The sequence below is a fragment of the Chironomus tepperi genome, unplaced genomic scaffold (genome assembly GCF_022539635.2).
Source record: "Chironomus tepperi strain 1889 unplaced genomic scaffold, CSIRO-AGI_Ctep_v1 contig_401, whole genome shotgun sequence".
Lineage (NCBI taxonomy): Eukaryota > Metazoa > Arthropoda > Insecta > Diptera > Chironomidae > Chironomus > Chironomus tepperi.
In genome coordinates this window covers 452954-473326 of record NW_027226523.1, presented here as the reverse complement: position 1 = coordinate 473326, position 20373 = coordinate 452954, and the positions used below count along the sequence as shown (strand labels likewise).

Here is a 20373-nt window from a genome sequence, read left to right as displayed (position 1 = left end):
AATTCTTCTAAAATTTGAGCTGTAAGTATTTAAATTTTCGTAGAAATTATGTTACAAGCAGATTTACAAGCATTTAGATGAAATACGTTGGAAATACGCAACAAAATACGCAGCACGTGTATGATTTTAAAGATTGTTTCTTAGAAATTTTAAATAGAGCTGATCAAAAGATTTTGAGTACTGAATACATCAAAAGGAATGAATTTTAAAATCGTTCCGAACAGTACAATGTTGGCACAATGCGATAAATTTCTGCTTTCATCTTAAAATTGTGTCGAATTCAAAAATCATGTGTTGGTTAGGGCGCCCTTTAGGGACAGCAGATCGAAGTCATCAAAGGGCCCTAGGACACCCTCAAGACTTACTGTCAAGACCAAGGGTGTGACCAGCTGGAGCATATAAAGGACTAACAAGCATTTTTCAAACTCATTACAGAATTTAAGTGTCCTTTAAGAAATAAAATCCAAAATAAATTTGGAATTAAAATGTATGAGCTTCTCCCCTTTGGGCGGGGACTACAAACCCCTCCACCCCTGCCCCCTGCTTTAACCCAACGACTACATTGTAACTGCTCAATCCTAATGTAATTGATAATTAAATATTGTAAATTTTCTATGAGTAAATAAAGCTTCTCTAATACTAATTAAAACAAAATTTACTTTCATCATTATACAGCCCTAACATTTGCATTTAAAGGATTTAATAATCAAGTTTCTAAGAAGGTAAAAGAGTTTCAGTTTGAAAATTATAATTTAAGGATTTCGAGTTGAATTTACAAAATTCCAAAGAATTCATTTATATTCCATCAAGCTGCTTTTACATTGATTGAATTGATGTTTGTTGAAGTTTTTTTTCATCCGAATCATTTTTTGGAGCAATTTTTTACATCAAAAGCTTTTATAAAGTGTTGCTATGTAGGTTTTGACTTTAAGATTTTATACGCAGAATGTATAAGGACTTTTATCAATTGATACTTAATGGCGTATTGTGTATGTCTGCTTGCCTACGCTTGATATATTGGGGATCTTTAGGATTGAATTTTGTTGGGCTTTTCTCAAAAATATTTGATTTCGAGAAGTTAGAGTAGCCAGAACTTGAAATCGAGTCGACTTTTCTATACAAAATCTGAGTCGTCTTCGAGCTCTGAGAAAAGCTTTAAAAATTGCTAAATACTTGAAAATTTAAATTTTTACATATTTTTTGTTCATTCAAATCATTACAAAATAAGAATCAAGCACTGAATTCCAGATGTGTTATTTTTTACATTTTAATATTTTATCAAACATTTTCAGCAGAATTTCTTTAAGTATGAATATGAAAAAAGGCTGTCGCTTGCTGTAAAATATTTAATAAGCCTACACCAACCGCCTGCCTTGAATTTCAAAAGAAAACAATTTTTTTTGTTCACTTGAAGCATTTTTGTGCATCAAAATTCATTTTATTTATTTGACCGAATATGAAAAGATGAATTTCCACTCGAAATAAAATCACAACTCGCTGAATTCTAACAAACAAAAATAAAAATTCTTAATTAATTCTTTTTAACATCACATTCATTGCCACAGCACAGAAAATCCAACATCCGTACTTATTTCCACCGATTTGTATGCAAACAACATTGATTCATGAAAAAAAAAGAGAAAAAGTTTGTTTGTATGTGTGTACATATGTGCACATATCTACATGACAATAGAAAAGAACAAAGAATAGGTCAGAAGGAAGACGAAAAAGAAAAAAGTTTTGAAAAAGTTTCTATTGTTAACTTCCTACAATTCTTATTTGTGCACGATGGCTCGTGTGCCAGAATAATTTAATTCATTAAAAGTTTTTTTTTTTTTAATTCTATTCTTTCCATACGTTTACTAATTTTTTTCACAATTCTCAAATCCACGAGATATTCACAAAATACGATTATAGCTGTTTTTCAGCATCCGAACCGAATAAAGATCTGGAATAGACTGAGAAAAAATCTTCGTTGTTGACGGAGAGATAAGCAGACTACAGGAAAAATAAAAAAAAAAATTCATAAAGCTTCTTTTATGTGGGTAAATACACAGCAATTTGAGAGAGAGCAGACTGGAAATCATGCACAGCATCCATAATAAAAAAAGGTGGAATGTCAGTGTGTTAGTGTCTGATGATTGGAAATTGTTGTGCTTCGAAAAGTGTGCTTATGGAAAGTTAGATTGGAAGGACTTTAAGGGGGATGATTTTTAATGCTATGTTGCCAAATTTTACTTATTTATTATTTTCTATTGTCGATTATCCAAAATAAAAATCATAACAACAACAACATTCATTTGATGTCGTCATAGTTTGTTACTAGAATCGAGCTGTACAATTGATTGATAGCTGTGGATTTAAACTCTTCGCCCCTTTCTATATCGTATGACATAAAAATAACAGTTTCGTTAAACTTTGTATTTTCGCACAGCAAACGGTAAGAAAGGAGATAAGATAAAAATGATTTTTTTTTACTTCTACAGCAACTGAAAAGCAATTTTTCATCTGACAGGAGGGAATTATGAAAGGAGAAAAAAAATATAAAGAAATGTTCTGAAACTTTTACGTTGATTGTTTATTTAAGATAAAAATCTCAAATCTTCAAGCTAAGAATGAGAATTTTATGCCAACAAAAGGATGCAAGTAAATAGTATTTTGAGAATGATTCTGGGTGAAATAAATGGAAGTATTTGAGCATTCTCGGTCATTTTTAATAGCTTTTGTGTACAGAGCAATTTTCATGCAACCTTACTTTAAGGTTGATAAATTTTGAAGAATAATGACACAAAGGTTTAAATATTTTCAGAGTCTGATGCACATGACATGCAGTTTATGACCCTCCTGGTAAGACAATCAACCCTTGAATTCCTTAAGCTAAATAAATTTCAATCTTCTTTGTCGTGTGAATCTACGTTACTTAATCTCATTTGCAATCAGTCAATTTGAATCATCATAACTTTAACGAAAATTCCATTCCAAGAAGCATGGCTTATAAAAATCCCACATGATCTCAATAAGTGTTGAACGCGATGAAGACATGAACAAAATCCGTTGCAGAACAAAGACGGGGAGATAAGGGCAAAATCAAGGCGAAATTCCGAGTGACACAATGCGGTGGTAGGGGAGCTTCATACAGCCAGGGAGACTTTGAACAGTCAGGGTGACTTCAAACAGCCAAGACGATTTCAAACAGTCAGGGCGAACTTCAAACAGTCAGGGCAACTTCAAACAGTCAGGGCAACTTCATACAGTCAGGGCAACTTCAGATGGCTTGAAATCAACCATCACGAAGCCGTCAGGGCAACATCGTGTTTTACCAGCGATGTATCAGTGCCCTAGCCCAACCCAATGCACTGCTCGGAATTCTTCCATAAATTGCAGGAATTTAATTAAATCATTGCCCGAGAGATTATTAAATGCAAGAATTATCTTTATTAAACACAAATCCCGACAGCGAAATGATCATAAATAAGGGGAAATGTTATGTAAATAAATTTCCAAAGTACACAAGCATTCAGTGCGATTATGAAAAGGAATTCTCTTAAATAAATAATTAAAAAACTTTTTTATGTCTTTTTTCCTGCATTTGCCGTTTCATTTGACTAGCTTATGTCAAATGACATCATTATTTTCCAGGTAAATTCCCATTTTTAGACATCAAAACATGGATAAAATTTTCTTTATAAAAATGACGAGTCTAATGAGCTTTAAAAAGTTTACTTTTTGGAGAATAAAAAAATCCAGATAAAGCAATCAGCATGTGTAACCTTGGGAGTGAAATTGTTACCTAGACGTAACGTTCTATGGAAAAATCGTAAGTTGATCAATTTATTTGTATTGTTGATCGAAACATTGTGTCTAAGTTACATCCAAAACAACGATTTCTAGGAAACCAAAGGTTCGATGTTCATCTTAATGATTTACACAAAACATTTCGTTCATTAAACTTCTTATTTGACCCTTTTTTGAACTATGATTTGTTATATTCCGCTGTGATGCGTAATTCAAGCAAAGATTATCTCGTTATTTTTGTTTAATGTATCATTTTATGCTGGATAGAACACGTGCCACGCACAAGTGTTCTCGAGAACGAGACCAAGGCTTCCTAGAATCGCTATCTAGAATTGTCAAGGCTGAGACTTCGAAGAATTCACTTGTCTGGGTTTCGGTCCCCAAAATTCGTCGAAACTGAAATTTCCAGGGAACCCCACCCATGCATAACCATACATGAACTCATAAAAAAGTCGGAACTGATTATTTTTCATTGTCAATTAAAAGGAAGAACTTTTGACGCCACAATTACGGAAGATTCTAAAGTTCGTATTTTAAAATTGTTTTATTACTGCGTTTTGATTATCATTGCGCAATAACGACACAGCTGAATAAAATTTTATTTTTGTCGCTTGAATAATGAAAAGAATGTCAATTTTAATATGATAATGAATAATTAGAGCAAAATTAATTATAATATTATATTTTTTTTCCGTTGAATATTGAAATCATTAAAATTCAGAACTAGGCTACATGTAATTTGAATTATTAATTTTGCGAGAAATTGGGTCATAACTAGTTTTTATTTTGTTTTGTTTCTATATTGGAAATAAATAGCAAGCTTATACGTTTTATTAAAAATTTGTTTACTCAAATCGCGACAAATTGATACACGTTGATAATATTGAATTGAAATAAATAATAACGGGAGTTGATGCACGTGCTTGTCATAGGGTTTCTAAATATTTTGATTTTGTTGACAATTTAGTTTATTTTAGATTGTAATTGCAGTGGCTCAGTGGCATAGTGGCTTCGCTCTTTGGGACTTAATTTCTATACACACCGACCAAGCGGTCATGGGTTCGAGACTCAGAATGGGAAATTGTGCATTTGTCGTTTTTGGAATCAATATGCACTGGAAAACGCGCCTCCAGGCAAGCTACAGACAGTAATTGTCATCAAACGAGTGGCTTGGATTCTATTTTACAGTCTAGGTCCACTAAGTGCAGAGATCTGACGCATCCTCACTCTTTAAGCAATTATTAACCGCAAATCACACTAGCTTAGCTCTAGATCTTGATCTGAGTGGGCAAAATTCTCTTTTTTAGATGATTTAGATGATAATCAACACTCAGAAAAAGCTTCTATTCAAACCCAAAATTTACTATAAAACTGATAAAAATCTACAACTCAATAGATCATTCAAACCTTTACAACTCTCGTTAACACAGCCATTTACTATCAATAAAGACAAAAAAAGAAGAAAAATTGCTAAAAGCAGAATCAAGACAACAAAACCGGTCTATAAATTATACTTAATTGGTATCCATTATGCTTTGTAATTTCATAAAAACTTTTCATCACTTACACATGCTGTTTGATTTAATATTGTTGAATTATTGCAAACTATTAATTTATGTTCTTCGCAGTGCGTAATTGTATCATTAAGTAAATGCTCTCGATACTAAAAAGATGTGTTAAAGTCGCACGACTATTTCATCAGAAAAGCAACTTTTAAAGCATGGAAGCATCAACTTAATAAAGTTCAGAAATATTTTAACAAAAATTCATCTCACGAGAGTGGAAAATGCCATAAAAAATGTAACCAGAAAGAGAAATGAGCAAAAGACAGAAAGTGAAATAATTAACGAGGTTAAAAATGCAAATATTTAAAGAAAAAAAAAATGGAAAGAGAACATAAAAAATTCCACACAGTCACTAAAGCCAACATGAAAAGGAGAAAAATTGTAAAAAGAATACAGAAGAAAAAATATTTTCAAATTTAGCTTAAATGAAAATTCACTTAGTTGGTTTTCATGACACAGAACTGAAATATGCAAGATGAGTATGGAACTGGAAAAAAAAATGTTGAGTTGATGATGTAGTCAAGTATAAATTGTTGGTATTTTAAAGAATTTTTAGTAAGTATTGTTGGGAGCGCGTTTTTAGACAAAGGAATTTAGGGAATCTGCAAGGAATAATATTAGTTAGGCACATCTGAAGTTCATGCATTTCCGTAACATATCCGTATAGCATGTTCGTATCGGACGGAAGAAAAAATCGTAAATGAATCGGGTATCAGACACAGAACGTACCATTGGGTATTGATGACGAACGTACCATCGGGTATCGGACGGACGTATTATCGGGTATCTGACGTGCCACGTACCATCGGGTATCGGATGAACGTACCATCGGGTATCGGAACGGGGGTATCACACGGTTGTACAATCGGGTATCACACGGGTATCAGACGGTCATAATATTGAATATCTGATGGTTTTACTTTCGGATATCGGACGGTCGTACCATCGGGTATTGGATGGCTGTGCCATCGTGTATTGGACGATTCTACCATGGAGTATCGAACGGTCATACCATGGGGTATCGAACGGACGTACCATCAGGTATTGCATGTTCTTACCATCGGGTATCAGACAGCCGTATCATCGGTTATCGGACGGTCGTAATCATCCCCATCCAAATATTGATTACTGCGTCCCTCTTCCCTTCAATTGATGTCATATGAATAATCAGATATCAAGCCAGCCAGACCAAACCCAGCACCACACAATAATTTCAAAAACTTTTCTTCCCATCCCCACAGACACAGCAAATGAGCTCAGAAAAATTCAGCATGAAGAATGGCAATATTTCTCCTAATTGAAACATGTTAACTTGCTTTTTGAGGAGTGCGCATTGGGTTCATTTTACCAGATGCTGCTGTTGCTCTTAATACAATTTTAATTATTCTAAAATTAACAAATGAAACGTTCCTTTTACTCCCATTTTTCTTCCCTCTTCTTAATGTCAGTCTGACTATAGATGAGATGAATGTTGTGCAATATACATAGAAGGCACTTAAGTTGAAAGAGTGTGCATAAAATTTTCCATTTTACCATTTTATTTCTCAACGCATTTAATGAATTTTTTTTTTGCTCGTCTCAGTGCAACTTCCACTTTTTGTGTTGAGTAAATTTGCATGTTGTGCATTAAAAAGTTTTTCATCGAGTAAATTGAAAATGCTTTCAAAAAAGTGAGGTAATTTGTACATATCTGAAAATGCATATAAGTACTTTTATGCTGTACATAAATAATGGATATCAATCAGCTATGTTTATTGATGCTTTTGATCTTTTATCCTTGCCTCTGCCATTTCCAGTTATACGCATGCATAAAATTGATAAAAAAATTGTTGTTTTAAACATTAAAAATTTGGCATTTAAAAGTAATCCACTTTGTTTTTGCGAGACTATCACATTTAATGTCAATCAATCATGATAATATCAAATGATTGCAATATCCAAAAAATTTGTGTCGTTTAGATAAATTGGAAATTTTTGCTCCATTTTATTTATGTAAAATATTTAAAGGTAAAAAATATTTTATTGTGGATTTTTAATTAATCGATTGAAATAATTAATATGAAAATGAATTATTTATGCGATTTATTAATTGCACAGAATGAGGATTTTGACCTGTTTCGTAAAAATTTTGGAATGTTTTGGGGAATGTTAGCTATTTTAATTTATATGACCTTCATTCCTATCAAATTTCGTAATTCTCAAATTATTTACTGATAACGAAAATATGATTTTGAGTCAGAATGAATCAGAAATGTTTATTACTGACCTAGAAATACAAGCTTGCGACTTTTCTGGTGTATTTCCCTAATCTATAAAATGATTTGAACTAAATTGACATAAAATGTATGCTTCCTGAAATGCGAATGGTTTTTTATGTAGAAATTCATTCTGATTGATTGTTAAACGCAGAGAAGTCGTGAATTTGTGCCATTTAGTGTTGAACATGAAAGAGGACTTAAAGCTTAGTGAGAGGTTATAGATTTTATAGAACAGTGTAAGGATTGCTAGGTAGAGGATCAAGAAAACAAATTTTCAATGGATTTTAATAAAGAATTACCTCTAAAACGGTGTTGTTCAAGCTTTTTTGAGTCATGGCACACTTTTGACCATAGGAAATTTGACTTAAATTTCCTTTTACCGACGCATTAATTTTTGACCTAAAAATCCATTTTTATCGCTGGTTTCTTGGAGAAAAGTGGGAATTCTGGGTTATCAAGATAGGAGGAACAACTTCTAGAAGGTAAAACGCCCCGGTGGTTTCAAGGTGAGGCACCCTTTTTAAGTATTTAACACACTTGAACTTGTTCTACGACAGACCGGATCTTGTTCTACGGCACACCTGAGCTGTTCTACGGTTTGCAAATAAATCTACGAAATATCTACCTTGCTTGCTACGGCACACCTGAGCTTGTACCACGTCACATCAGTGTGCCATGACACACAGCGTAGACAACCCTAATCTAAAGCTTTAAAAAATCGATAACTCAAACAAAAATAAACCCCTAATGAAAATAGAATTCCGTGAATTATTTATCAATTTTACTCATTCAGCATATTTGACAATAAACATTTTTTTCAGACTAAAATAAATCGTACGAGATCATCTCAAATGAACAAAAAAAGGTCACCGAAAACAAAAAAAAATGTCAACATTTAATTCCGAAACACAAATTCAATGATTTTATCTGACTCGCTTAAATATTTAATGCCAAAAAATTCATTCCCATCCTAAAATAGGAGGACCTCTTTAAACTTTAATCAACTAGGGATACTTTTTTTTGTTGTCATTCTACTTTTATATTCAATGTTTCATGTGATGCTTTTAATGGACAATAACGGAGAATAATAGAAGCTGTGAGCAACAAAAAAAATTATTATTTTTTGAATGCGAGTTTTGCATAACTTTTAGGCGAAAATAACAATAAATAAAATTGAATAGTTTTTAACTCTGTTTTATATTTCGGATATTATGGAAATTTTCATCACATAAAAAAATGTTACGCTGTTTTTAATAATTCTTAATTTTATTAGTCATTCATTTCGATTTTCATTATTTTCAATAAAAACTTGGGAAAGTTAGAAGGCTTTGTTTGAAATATAGTTGAAAATGGAACTAGAACGCAATTTTGTGTGGATTTTTTGGGGTGAACACTAGTGAGGCATGTTAGATATACAAATTGGGAAGCGGACTTCGCTATTAGTTTCTTATTGAAATTCAGGATTCAAATATTATAGTATACAGTCACAATATCTTAATGTGCGAGGTTAGGGGTCGAGAATCCACCCCGTTTAGGAAACGATTCTTCAATTTGCTAAGGGTTTCATGTGAAATTACGGCTAGCTTAGTCAAAAATAGCTTTCTTTGTGCAGCTTATCATTGTATTGAGATCCAGAGCTGCGCTGATGCGATTTGCGGCTAATAATTGTTTGACGAATGAGTGTGAGCCAGACCACTGTACTAAGCAGACCTACACGTTTATAGTGTGATCAGAAATCTACTCCTTTAATGACATTTCTGTCTGAAGTTTACAAAAGAAGACTGTAAATCAAATTAAAATTGTCTCCTGTCGAGTTTCGAACCCATGACCGCTTGGTAGGTTAATTGGATTATCACAATAATTAGAAAACGAAGTACCAATCCATTCCGTCATCGATCACTTCAACTAAATTAGATTTAACCCTTCTAACTCAATCTGATTGAAAATATGCAAATCACCTTTATTTTCAAGTAAAAAAATATTTACAAAAACACATCCCAAAATAAGTGTATTGCATTCAAACTTTTTTACGACAGCTATCAACTTTATTTTCCAGTCTTATTTTTTGAAAAAAACTTTTTTATTGGAGTTGATAGTTGAAGTGAAGTCGTGTTTTGCATAGAACGTTTCTTGAGCATTAAAAAAAATTTCCACTGCTTCTTTTATTATTTGACAAACAAATTTATTTCACTATGAAAATGAAATGACAAACAAACGAGCATCAAAAATCAATAAATTCTTATTGTTTATTGACGCCATCATCAAGATTATTTACTATGACGAAATCTGTCTTGATTTATGTCTGTAAAGTTAAGTTTTTATTTAAAGATTGCTTTTTGCAGTGTTTAATCCTTGGAGGGAAATTTTATTGATTTTTGTATTTGATCCTGAATGATGACCTGAATATGGCAATACTTAGTAAGCCCTTAAACAATCTAGACCAGTGGTGGGCAACCTGTGTGCATTGACACTCTAGCGTCACCACAAAATTTTGAAAAATGACATGAATCGTATGTCGTATGCCGTTTCGATCGAAGCTTACCACCAAGGTGTCCCACGAAATTCAAAAGGTTGCCCACAACTGATTCTAGACCCATCATCAATCCCAAATATCCTCAAATGTATTTCCTCAACATAAGAACCATAAATAAATCTGACAAATTTCTCCCAAAGGTATCAAACAATTCCTTTCAACTCAGCTCCAAAATTTTTTTTTCTTCTTCGTCGACGACATGACAAATTAATTTAGCTTATAGAAAGTCATCATAGCTTGTATAGACTTGGATGAGAGTAATTTTTTATTTTTCATCCTCTTGGGAAATTAATTGAGGGTAAAATTTAATTTAACGGAAGTTTTTAACTTGAAATTTGAGAGTTCAATGACTTTGTGGTTAAATTGATGATCTATATGCATTGGGTTTTGTGTTGTGGCTACTTAAAAGTGAGATGAAAGTACGTAAAACTGTTTAAATAGTTAATTTTGTCCCAAATTGACGTCTACGAGTTGGGTGTCGTAGAATCTTTTAAATTGCATAGATAATCCAAGAAGCAGACGGTAGTTTGAGTTTGTAGAGTTATTAGTTTATCCCGAGCAGCACGTAACAGTTGCCAGGACACAGTTATGTCGCTGTGTTGTCGACAAAACGCAAGGAGTTACCCTATCGACACTGTGGCAGCTGTTTCTGACTCTTATTTAATACGAAAAATGAAATTCACCGCAAGGTGCTGTTCGGGTAAATGTACGAAAAGCAAAGACGTTGTCAGTGGCCGAGGGTTGAGTTTAGAGGGTCAAATTAACTTCCCTTATTCAGAAAAAATCGTGAAAAAATCCTTAAAAACCCCAAAAATTCTCCCTCATCCCTACCCCCACCTCAAAAAATTCATCTACGCTCCTGCAAAAAAAGGTCACCAATTTCTACCATCATAGCTAAAAGTCATCTCATGAAAAATTAATGACACCAGATGACGGCTTTTTGAATAGTGAACACAATTTTTTTTTAATATAAAGTTTTTGATGAAGAAATTGAAAATTGAATCACAAACACCAACCTAAGCGCATCTTGTTTCTATCATTCCATCCCTCGTTAAACCCAGACATACATATTAAATGAAAATTTTCATCATACTGAATAATTAACTTACTTATATTAGAGCACTCTGTTGGATCCTCATCGCTCCTATCCTTACAATCTGATTCACCATCGCATATGTATTTAATAGGAATGCATTCACCGCTCTTACATTGAAATTGTCGATCCGTACACTTTGGTTGTCTCACTGTAAAGAAATAAAAGTAGAGAAAAAAATGGGGTTGAATATAAAATTCTTTATAATTTAATTATTCAGATGACCGAGCAGTGCTTCACTTGCTTCCAACCCAGTCATATTTTCAATTAGTTCTGCACATCAAAGCATGTGTTAAATATATAAAGCATTGACATTGATTACTGTGTAATATAAAATTGATTCAACGTTATTGACATCTAATAAAGCATCAATTGATCTCTGCTTGGAGCATTTTACTCGTATGATGTTTAATTGAGTTATCGAGATTGTTTGATTTTGATCATGAATATAAAAGGTTTTTTTTGTTGTCTAGTGCAATTAGGTGGATTTTATATGTTTGATTTGTAGGAGCTTTTACTACAAAATTCCATTTCCAATATTGCAACTGGATCTCTAGTCCAATCTAAAATTCACCAATTTTATTTTTCCAAGAATCAACTGGATTTACAAATGATCAAAATAAATATGAAAATTATGCTACACAAGCAATAGATATGTTGTCCTAACAAATGGTTCCGAATTCCGATTTATTCGAAAATTGCAATTTAATATACACAATTACGTAAAATTGCTTTGCAATGTTTATACGAGCTACATCAATGTCAATTTGTGATTCAAAATATTTACCCAACGACAACAAATACCGAATGAAAACTGAAATCATTTTTTTAGGGGGGATTACGAGAGCAGTAAGAAGCAGAGAAAATATCTCGATCATATTTGTTTATTTTATACTTTATGGAAAAATCAATAGAAAATTTAATAATAACGGTTCATCGAGTGTTTGGTTGTGCATGGTAAAGGAAACTATGACAAAAACTATGGAAAAACAAAAAAGTTTCTAAGTAAGGATCAAGCTTGTGGCAATAACAAATCCGAACAACACAATGTGAACGATAGGACACTGATATGGCGCTGTGGTGTTGACAAGATGCAAAGTTGCACTTAAGGCACGATGACAGCTGATTTCTACTCATTTTAATGGCGAAAAATGGCAGGTATATCAATACAACGTGTCTAGCCAAAATTTGTGTGTCGCGAATCATAAAAACCGAGTTAATGGTAGAACAGCGATCAAAACTAGGTTTCCTGGCTGTATTGAACCTGGTGTTAGAATGGTAGTCCGAAGCTCTAACCACTGTCATTTTTTCGCTGCTGCTCCTGGATCCTGGACTGTAGTTATAACCTGGTGCCGAATTTGGTTTGAATCTGGCACCTTATCAGAGTCAGGGCAGTCTGTGGATTACCTGACTGACTTGATGCCGAAATAGGTACTATTCTAGAGTCACGCCCGTCTGATGCAGAATTTGGGATCGATTAACCAACTTTTAATTAACCAGCTTGAGCCATTCGACGCATCTTGCCGCTCGGGATAAATTTTAATCATGAATATTCATCTCAAATTATTGTTTTAAAAGCCAACCGAAAATCAATTTTTATTTGCCAATCAATAACAAAGCTTGCAGCAATATTACAAACATCAACAACAAAAAAAAAATTATTATGTAAACATTTAATTCCCCATTTAAAAGCACTCGTAGGCAATAAATAAATAAAATAAAAAAATTTGTGGGCTCGACTTCTACTAAATCATTCGCGTCAAATTGTTGTGTTGTACTTGAGTTAATTATTACATTTTGGTAACTGTGTCATCAGTTTTATTGTCATAAGCATTTTTAAATGGATGACAAATATTTACACGTTTTCCACTTCGTCATTCAGAAAAATACCGCGCGAATATTTATTTTTAGTAACTCATAAGAATTTTGTCACACAAGCAAACAATTAAAATCGTACAAATGAAACCGCTTTAAACTTGAAATTTTGAAAATAAATAGCATGATAAGAGTTAAAACCTTATAAGCCGTGTCATTTAAGATAGCTGAGTATTATTGAGGGTTTTAAATTAGATTAAATAACTGAGTGGATTACAGAATTTAATTAATTTTTATGGCATTTAATTCCTTATCATACGACATTTATCAATTAAAATGGATTTTTAAGCACATACATACTTCCGACTCTTATACACCAATGGGGAAATTTACTCTTATCAATGAATTAGATTCTGTTTCAATTGCACAATGATTTTTATGTACAATTACAGTGGATTTTTGTTGAAATTACATGCAGCACATTGACTTGACTTTGATAATTGTGAGAAAATGATGTGACTGGTAATTGGATGTATTGTTGGATAGAATATGATGTTGGATGCTTATATGACTGTATAGGACACAAATTTTCAAAAAGCTCAAAAAATGCGCTTCAAGCATAAAAATACACAAAAGCTTTTTTTAAGCATTAGCTTTCAAGTCACATACACAAATCAAGTTTTAAATTGGATTTCCCTTCAAGAAAGCGAAAATTTTTTTATTTTTCCACTTCTTTATCAGTTAATTGCTCTCGAGAATTTTCCTATCACTAACTTCACATCACATAAATGTGTCGAATAACGAAAATTTATACTCTTTTATTCGACATCGCAGTTGAGAATGGATTTCTGATGAAAACAAGATTCCTTAATTGCTTTTCAATTTACATCTATCGTTAAATGAAACGGAAAAATAGAGACATTAAATCGCTTCTTTTTTCCTATACGATAAACGAAAGTAAAAGGAATGAGCATGAAATAAAAAAAAGATGAAAATTTACTGACTCTAGCGGCAAAAGTGCTTTTAGAAATAAATATTCTTGCGAGTTGTCGTAAATATTTGTGTAAGCATGCAGAAAATTATAATTCTGGGGATATTAATGCGCATTTTGTTGTTGTGAGCTTATGATGTTGTAAATTGGGAATATGAAACAGTTAATTTTATTACAGCGTAGATCGCTCTTTTTAAAGAATCGTTCAAATTAAATCTGAATTTTTAACTTTCAAAATTAAAGGAAGCATAAACTGAGGGAACGTTTGGAAATTACGTAACGCTTAGGGGAGATGTTGGTGGGAATTCATAAGGATAAGAGACCCATTGTGCTCCAAGAGCAACATGGCATAGATCAGTATTGCGAGAATGTCAATTAGATAGCCGGTATTTAACGATCTCTCCGCGCGGCAATGGGCATTCGTGCACTTCAGTCAAGGAAGCAAGTAAGTTAGTTTGTAATTTGGCCAACAAAAGAGCCAGATGGAAATTCTTTTGTAACAACCTAGGCTACATGATGGAGTGTGGTTTCAGAAAGTAAGGACGTAAGTGTGCAGGAGGATTTTCAACAATATTAAGGAGAACAAATTATGGTTCATGATTTTGTTACAAGTACAAATTTGGGTTCATGATTTTGGGACAGAATGTTACGGTAGTTGAAGAAAAGTTTAAAAACGCTATTTTTAAGTTACATAATTTCCGAACATTCCCTAGCCCAGACACATCAAAGAACTTTTCTATCAAACCAGAAAAAAAATCATTTAAAATGTTTCATCATTTTTCATTTCACAAATTAATTAAATGAGCAGTTTTAAAAGCTTTCTGGAGGCAATTAATATAAAATGTGGCAAGAGTTAAGTGAAATTATAAGGATGAGCAAATTTTTCATCTTTCATCCTTTCATTTAAGAACAGAAAAGAGAAATGACATAAAGTAAGATAGAAAATATATGACGAAAAATTTTGATAATCATTAACACATAAAGAAATGCTTGAAACTAAGCAACAAAAGCAATCTTTTTGAAATCCTATCCACAAGATAAAAAAGAATTTCATCTTACATTCCAAGAATGTCAGATCCCCATGGGCAACCACCATGATTAAAACAATCCACAAAGTCCCAAAGATGACAGCAACTAAAAAAATCTGTGTGGATGCCAAATTTTTAAAAGAATCCTAGCTTTTGTGAAAGGTTAAGTGCTCGTTATGCTTCAAGGTTAATTTTATACACAAAATAAACTTCTTTATATTTACAATAAACTTTTACTTTATTGGATATTCTTTAATGATGTACTGTAAAAAAAGAGCTCATAATCCTTTGTGCTGATGTTTTTATTATGAATGAATTGAAAATGAGATTTTTTGGAATAACTTTTTCGTTTCTTCTACTTGATCAGCTCGTGTTCATAATGTGGGTTTTGGAAGCTTTATTGGCAAAAAAAATTGGTACATGTGTACGAAATTTATTTCAAGGAGAAGGTCAATTAGTAAATTAAGTGTTAATTATAACAGAATGTAAATTAACGCCTCATTTGGATTTGGTTTTTAATTTCTTTGAATGACTATTTTTTTTGTTTTGATGGTTAATCCTGTTTGGAATGTCGTATTTCATTCAATAATGCTAAGGCTTCCCCAAGTTGGGATCACGATTGTGGATTTAGAGAAAAGTGAAGTTCTGGACTCGGCAAAGCTTAATTAATACTTAAGCTTCTCTATATCGGTAGCGGAATCGTGAATTAACAAGAAAATCAAGTCTCGGACTCTGTCTCGAAGGTCTCCCAGGATTTGACTTAAGGAAAGCTCCAAGAAAGCTCCAAGAAAGCTCAAATAATGCTAAGTTCGATACAAACATCTAATTTGACTTGAATTTTATATGCAGTCGGATCTTCCGAGTCGACTTGTACACATACAAATCCAAATCAACTGCAAGCACTTGTTTAACAATCGCATATACTCAAATCAATCTTAAATTCACAGAATAAATTAAAAATAACGTCAATTTGCACACAAAATAAAACTTAATCTACCCACAAGCACAAAAATCTGAAAAATATTTTATTTTTTGCAATCTCATGGTGATTCTATATCTACGTACTTGAAAAAAAAATTAATTAATCGTGTCTTAAACGAAATCATCTTGTTGAACAAGGAACAGATTTCTACTGTTGTTTTTTTCTGATTCTACAAGGTTGTAGAACATGACGATAAATTTTATTGGATTTTAGAAAATTTTTGCTCGGGATGCGATGAACAAGTTTTAATGTGAATAGAGTTGGATTTTAGGATGTAGCTGTGATGAAACCAGAATTTAAGGAGACAATAACAACTTAAGGCAATTTCATTATTTTGTCAAACCTTAAAAGAATTCAGGCTTAACGCCCACGTGAATCAACTCTTTAACCATCCCCGAATCAACACAATATTGTTGCTGTCTACCTTTTCGTCACAACAAAGCTGTCTTTAGGCAATAAATTTGATTGAATTGTTCAAAAAATCACAATGATACTCACAACTTATCGCCTTTTTCTTCTTCTTTGTCAATAATTCGCTTAAAGTATTTATCAACTCGATATCTCATTCAATCGGAACTCAATGAAATCAATTTAGTGTCAAATGTCATACAACACAACTCAATAAATTACTTAATTGACGTCTTTTACTCAAAATAACGTGGTTAGTGTTACATTATGAAGTTTTTTTGATTTTTTGTCGATGAATATTCTTTTATATATTTGAATGGTGCCGAGAGGTCGAGCAAGATCACACGTGGAACCAAGAACTCATGGAGAGAAGCTGTCGATAGAGATAGTATTGCATTTGATATCGGTAATTGGCAGACGGAAGCCAGCAAAAGAGCCATAGATGTCAAAACGGAGAATTTGTACAAGCTTTGTGATGTGGTCAACAAAAGAGTCAGGTGGACAGCATTTTGTAATAACTTAGGCTCTAAGTAGGAGCATAGATCTAGTAAGCAAGGTATGCCATGGATCTCAATTAATCTATACGACCAGTAAATTAAGTAAGGATGGTTCTGAGATGTTGGAGCTTCGGACATACAAAATTAGGTTCCTATCCACAAAACTCTACAACCTTGACAAGTCATCATTCTAGTAATTTCAATACACTTCCATCAATATCGTCTGACATTTTTCAATTGATTCAATTAACGCTCATAAGCACAAATAATGTTGAAAAATTATCTCAAGCATCAGTTCTTAAATTTTTATGTCGACAAAAAAATTATAAAATAATTCTCATGTCGGCACCGACAACGAATATAAAAGGCGAGAATATCCATGACATAAATAAAATAAAAATTTATTTTCAATTTTCATCGAGTATTGTTTATAACATTAAGAAGAAAATAAAATTTCTTTTCAAGGATCATTAATTTATCAAGTTGATGGGCTGAGAAGTATTCAATGAAAATGAAAGTTAGACAACTTATTGGATTCTAACGAGACTTCAATTACTTAAGTGATATAAAAGAAAATGTAATAAAGTTCGTCTTTTGAAAAGTGAAATATACAATAGAATTACATTAAGAGACCAACTATTTATCTTCATCTCTCACTGGACTTTCATTCTGCCCTTATATTCTATTGAATTCAATCATTTGTGTATGCTTAGATCCCTTTTTTATGGTCTTTTGTTTTGGTGTTCATGAATGATCACAAGTTATTGTTCGCAAAAAATCTTCTGTATTGTTTGGGTTGAATAATACTCAAAATCATAGCACCTCCTACATTTTGAGAGGGGTTTATTCAATAGATGTGATTTTTATCAGTAATTGGAGTGTTTGATGAGTAAACAGATTTTCTAGTTGTTGAACATCTTGTAAGCTATTTAGCTAATTAGGACTTGATTCAAAAATATTCAAAAATTCGGCACTTAAATTATTTTCTAAGGAGCAATTAATGAAGATAAGAATTTGGCAGATAGAAACACAATCTTAAATGCGCTTTCAAAATTCCATTCATCCAGTCAATTCACAACTTTCTTTCCACTTCATTCCCTATGCACATCAGCCATCCTCTAACTTTCTTCATCAATGGACTTTACGTAGTCATCCCTTTTTACCTCCTATCCATTTTAACATTATTGAAAGTAAATTTGATGAACTTAATCCTATTGTTTTGCCTTTCATGATGGTCCGAGAAAGCATATAAAAAAAGAAGTATAAGATAGAGATTCATTGAGATTGTATTAAACAAAAGGATTTTACTCATTCTCTGTTGCTACTCGCTCAATAACCTTTTTTTTACATTATTTGATTATTTTACATTACCATCACGATGATGTATAAAAAAAAGGAATGATAAATGGACTGAATAGATAATAAAAGAAGAAGTGTTTTTTGTTATATAAATTACAGGGCAGATGAAGATTGAAGTGGAATGTTATTTTTCTATTCACAGGTAAATAGCGCGAGATGAGAAGATGGATGAGGAAAAAGCCATTGTTTTCATTCTTGAAATAGATTAAATTCGATGATGTTGGGGATTAAAAATAAATTTGTAATAATAGAATCAAAAAAAAAGGTTGAATAATTGTCTATTGATAGAGATTTGTTTACGAAAGGTTGATTCATTTTGTGATACAATTAAGATTTTTTTTTGGGGACAGAATTGTCTAGGTTGTCATTTATTATTATTCTCTCGTGGCTGATTAATGTGCTATTTTTGGAAGAAACTTTGAGCTAGAGCTCAAAGTTTGAATTTCTCTATTTTAGGGTTTGCTAAAATTAGATGCGCAAGCCTGAATAGATGCAATAAACTGAAGGCTTGCGCATCTGGGCAAACTCTATTCTATTTACATCGACTCAAGGGTGACCAGAGGATTTTGGCAAAAATATTGGGATACTTTTGGGAACTAAAAGCAGGACATTCTAAGTTTGACACTTTTATGGCACTATTGTGGTTCTTTTGGGCTATTTAGAGGCTTTGTCGGACAATATTTGGGAGATTTTTCCACACATTTCTGCACATATTTAAGTTTGGCACTATTAAGACACTTTTGGACCATTTTGAGGCTTTGTCGGGCAACTTTTGTGAAAAATCGGGACATTTCTAAGTTTGGCACTATTTGGGCTCTTTTGGACTATTTTGAGGCTTTACCAGGACACAGCAGCAAGGAAGAACAGTACAGCAGCGTCTCGGCAGCAATACAGCCAAATAGCCACCCTAATCAAGTCAAATCATCTTCAAGCTATTCAAAAATAGCAAAATACCCCATAATAAAATCAATTTACAATCACAAAATCAATCATCAAAGCTCACAGCACAACCTAACCTTAAAAAAATTCATGAGATCAAAATTCAATGCTTTGAAAAAAAAAGCGTCAAGTAACAACTTTTTATCATAAAATTACTAACCTTTAAGCTACCCTTTCTCATATTCTTCTCACTTTTTTTTGCACAATGTTATGAATAAACTCATTCCGTTGAACAAGATATGGTGGAAAAAAAATCATGAAGCAGTTTCTTTTTCAATCAATTGACTTTTCAAAACATGAGCAATGTATTAGAAAATTTTATTATAGGAGAAAATTGATGAAAGTTTAGAATGCGTGAACGCACAGTAAAGATTCGTTCCTTTTTCTGAACTTAAAATAAGCACTTCAATATTTGAATGATGTTTTATCTAAAGAGAAACTCGTTTCACTCACACACATATGAATAAGCAATGTCGTGAATTTATGCTTCTTTTGAGATTATCATAAAAATAAAAAAAATTTCTTTTCCTTTCGTCTTCTTCTCAGCAAATCCTTAAATTGTTTATGTTCTACGAATACTTTTTGTATTATAGGCATACCGTGATTTTTTTGAATTTATTGAAATGGAAAATTTAAAAAGTTTATTTTTCTAATAATTTTAAAATTTGATTTTTCACTCGAAATGAGTTCTGAGTTGCAATACAGGCACCTGTGACAGGCAAAAATCGCGTAAATTTTTGGTAATTTGTATGGTTTTGTTAGAAAAACATTAAATCATAGATTTTAGATACAACATTTTGCAACTCTTCTTTAGTTCTAATATCAAGCAACAGAGTATGAGGGTTGTAGCCAGTCCTGTTAACATTCTGTCGCTTTCTTTGAGCGTGTTAGATTAGGAGATTGTAGATTACAGATAGTACCTTGTTGTACATTACTATATTAATTGCAGGACAGTCATCCTTCAGGCAGGGTTGTTTGGGATTTTAATCTATTCTTTTAAGTACGTATTCCGGCAGGTAGCAGGAGATGACATGAGAAAATATGTATTTGATATCTGATCAGTTTCGGAATCAGACGTTGGCTTCCCTAATTCCCACAAAGTGAAAAGTT

At 32.5% G+C, this 20373-nt stretch overlaps 1 protein-coding gene across 4 annotated transcripts in view; it reads right to left on the bottom strand.

Annotated features, from left to right (window-relative positions):
- The window catches only part of LpR1 (Lipophorin receptor 1), a 95053-nt gene that overhangs the window by 46089 nt on the left and 28591 nt on the right, over positions 1-20373 (bottom strand). For all 4 annotated transcript variants that reach the window (XM_070648485.1, XM_070648482.1, XM_070648483.1 and 1 more), the window contains one exon: positions 11261-11395. In XM_070648485.1, the coding sequence (XP_070504586.1) occupies positions 11261-11395 (135 nt within the window). The remainder of the gene's footprint in view (positions 1-11260; positions 11396-20373) is intronic.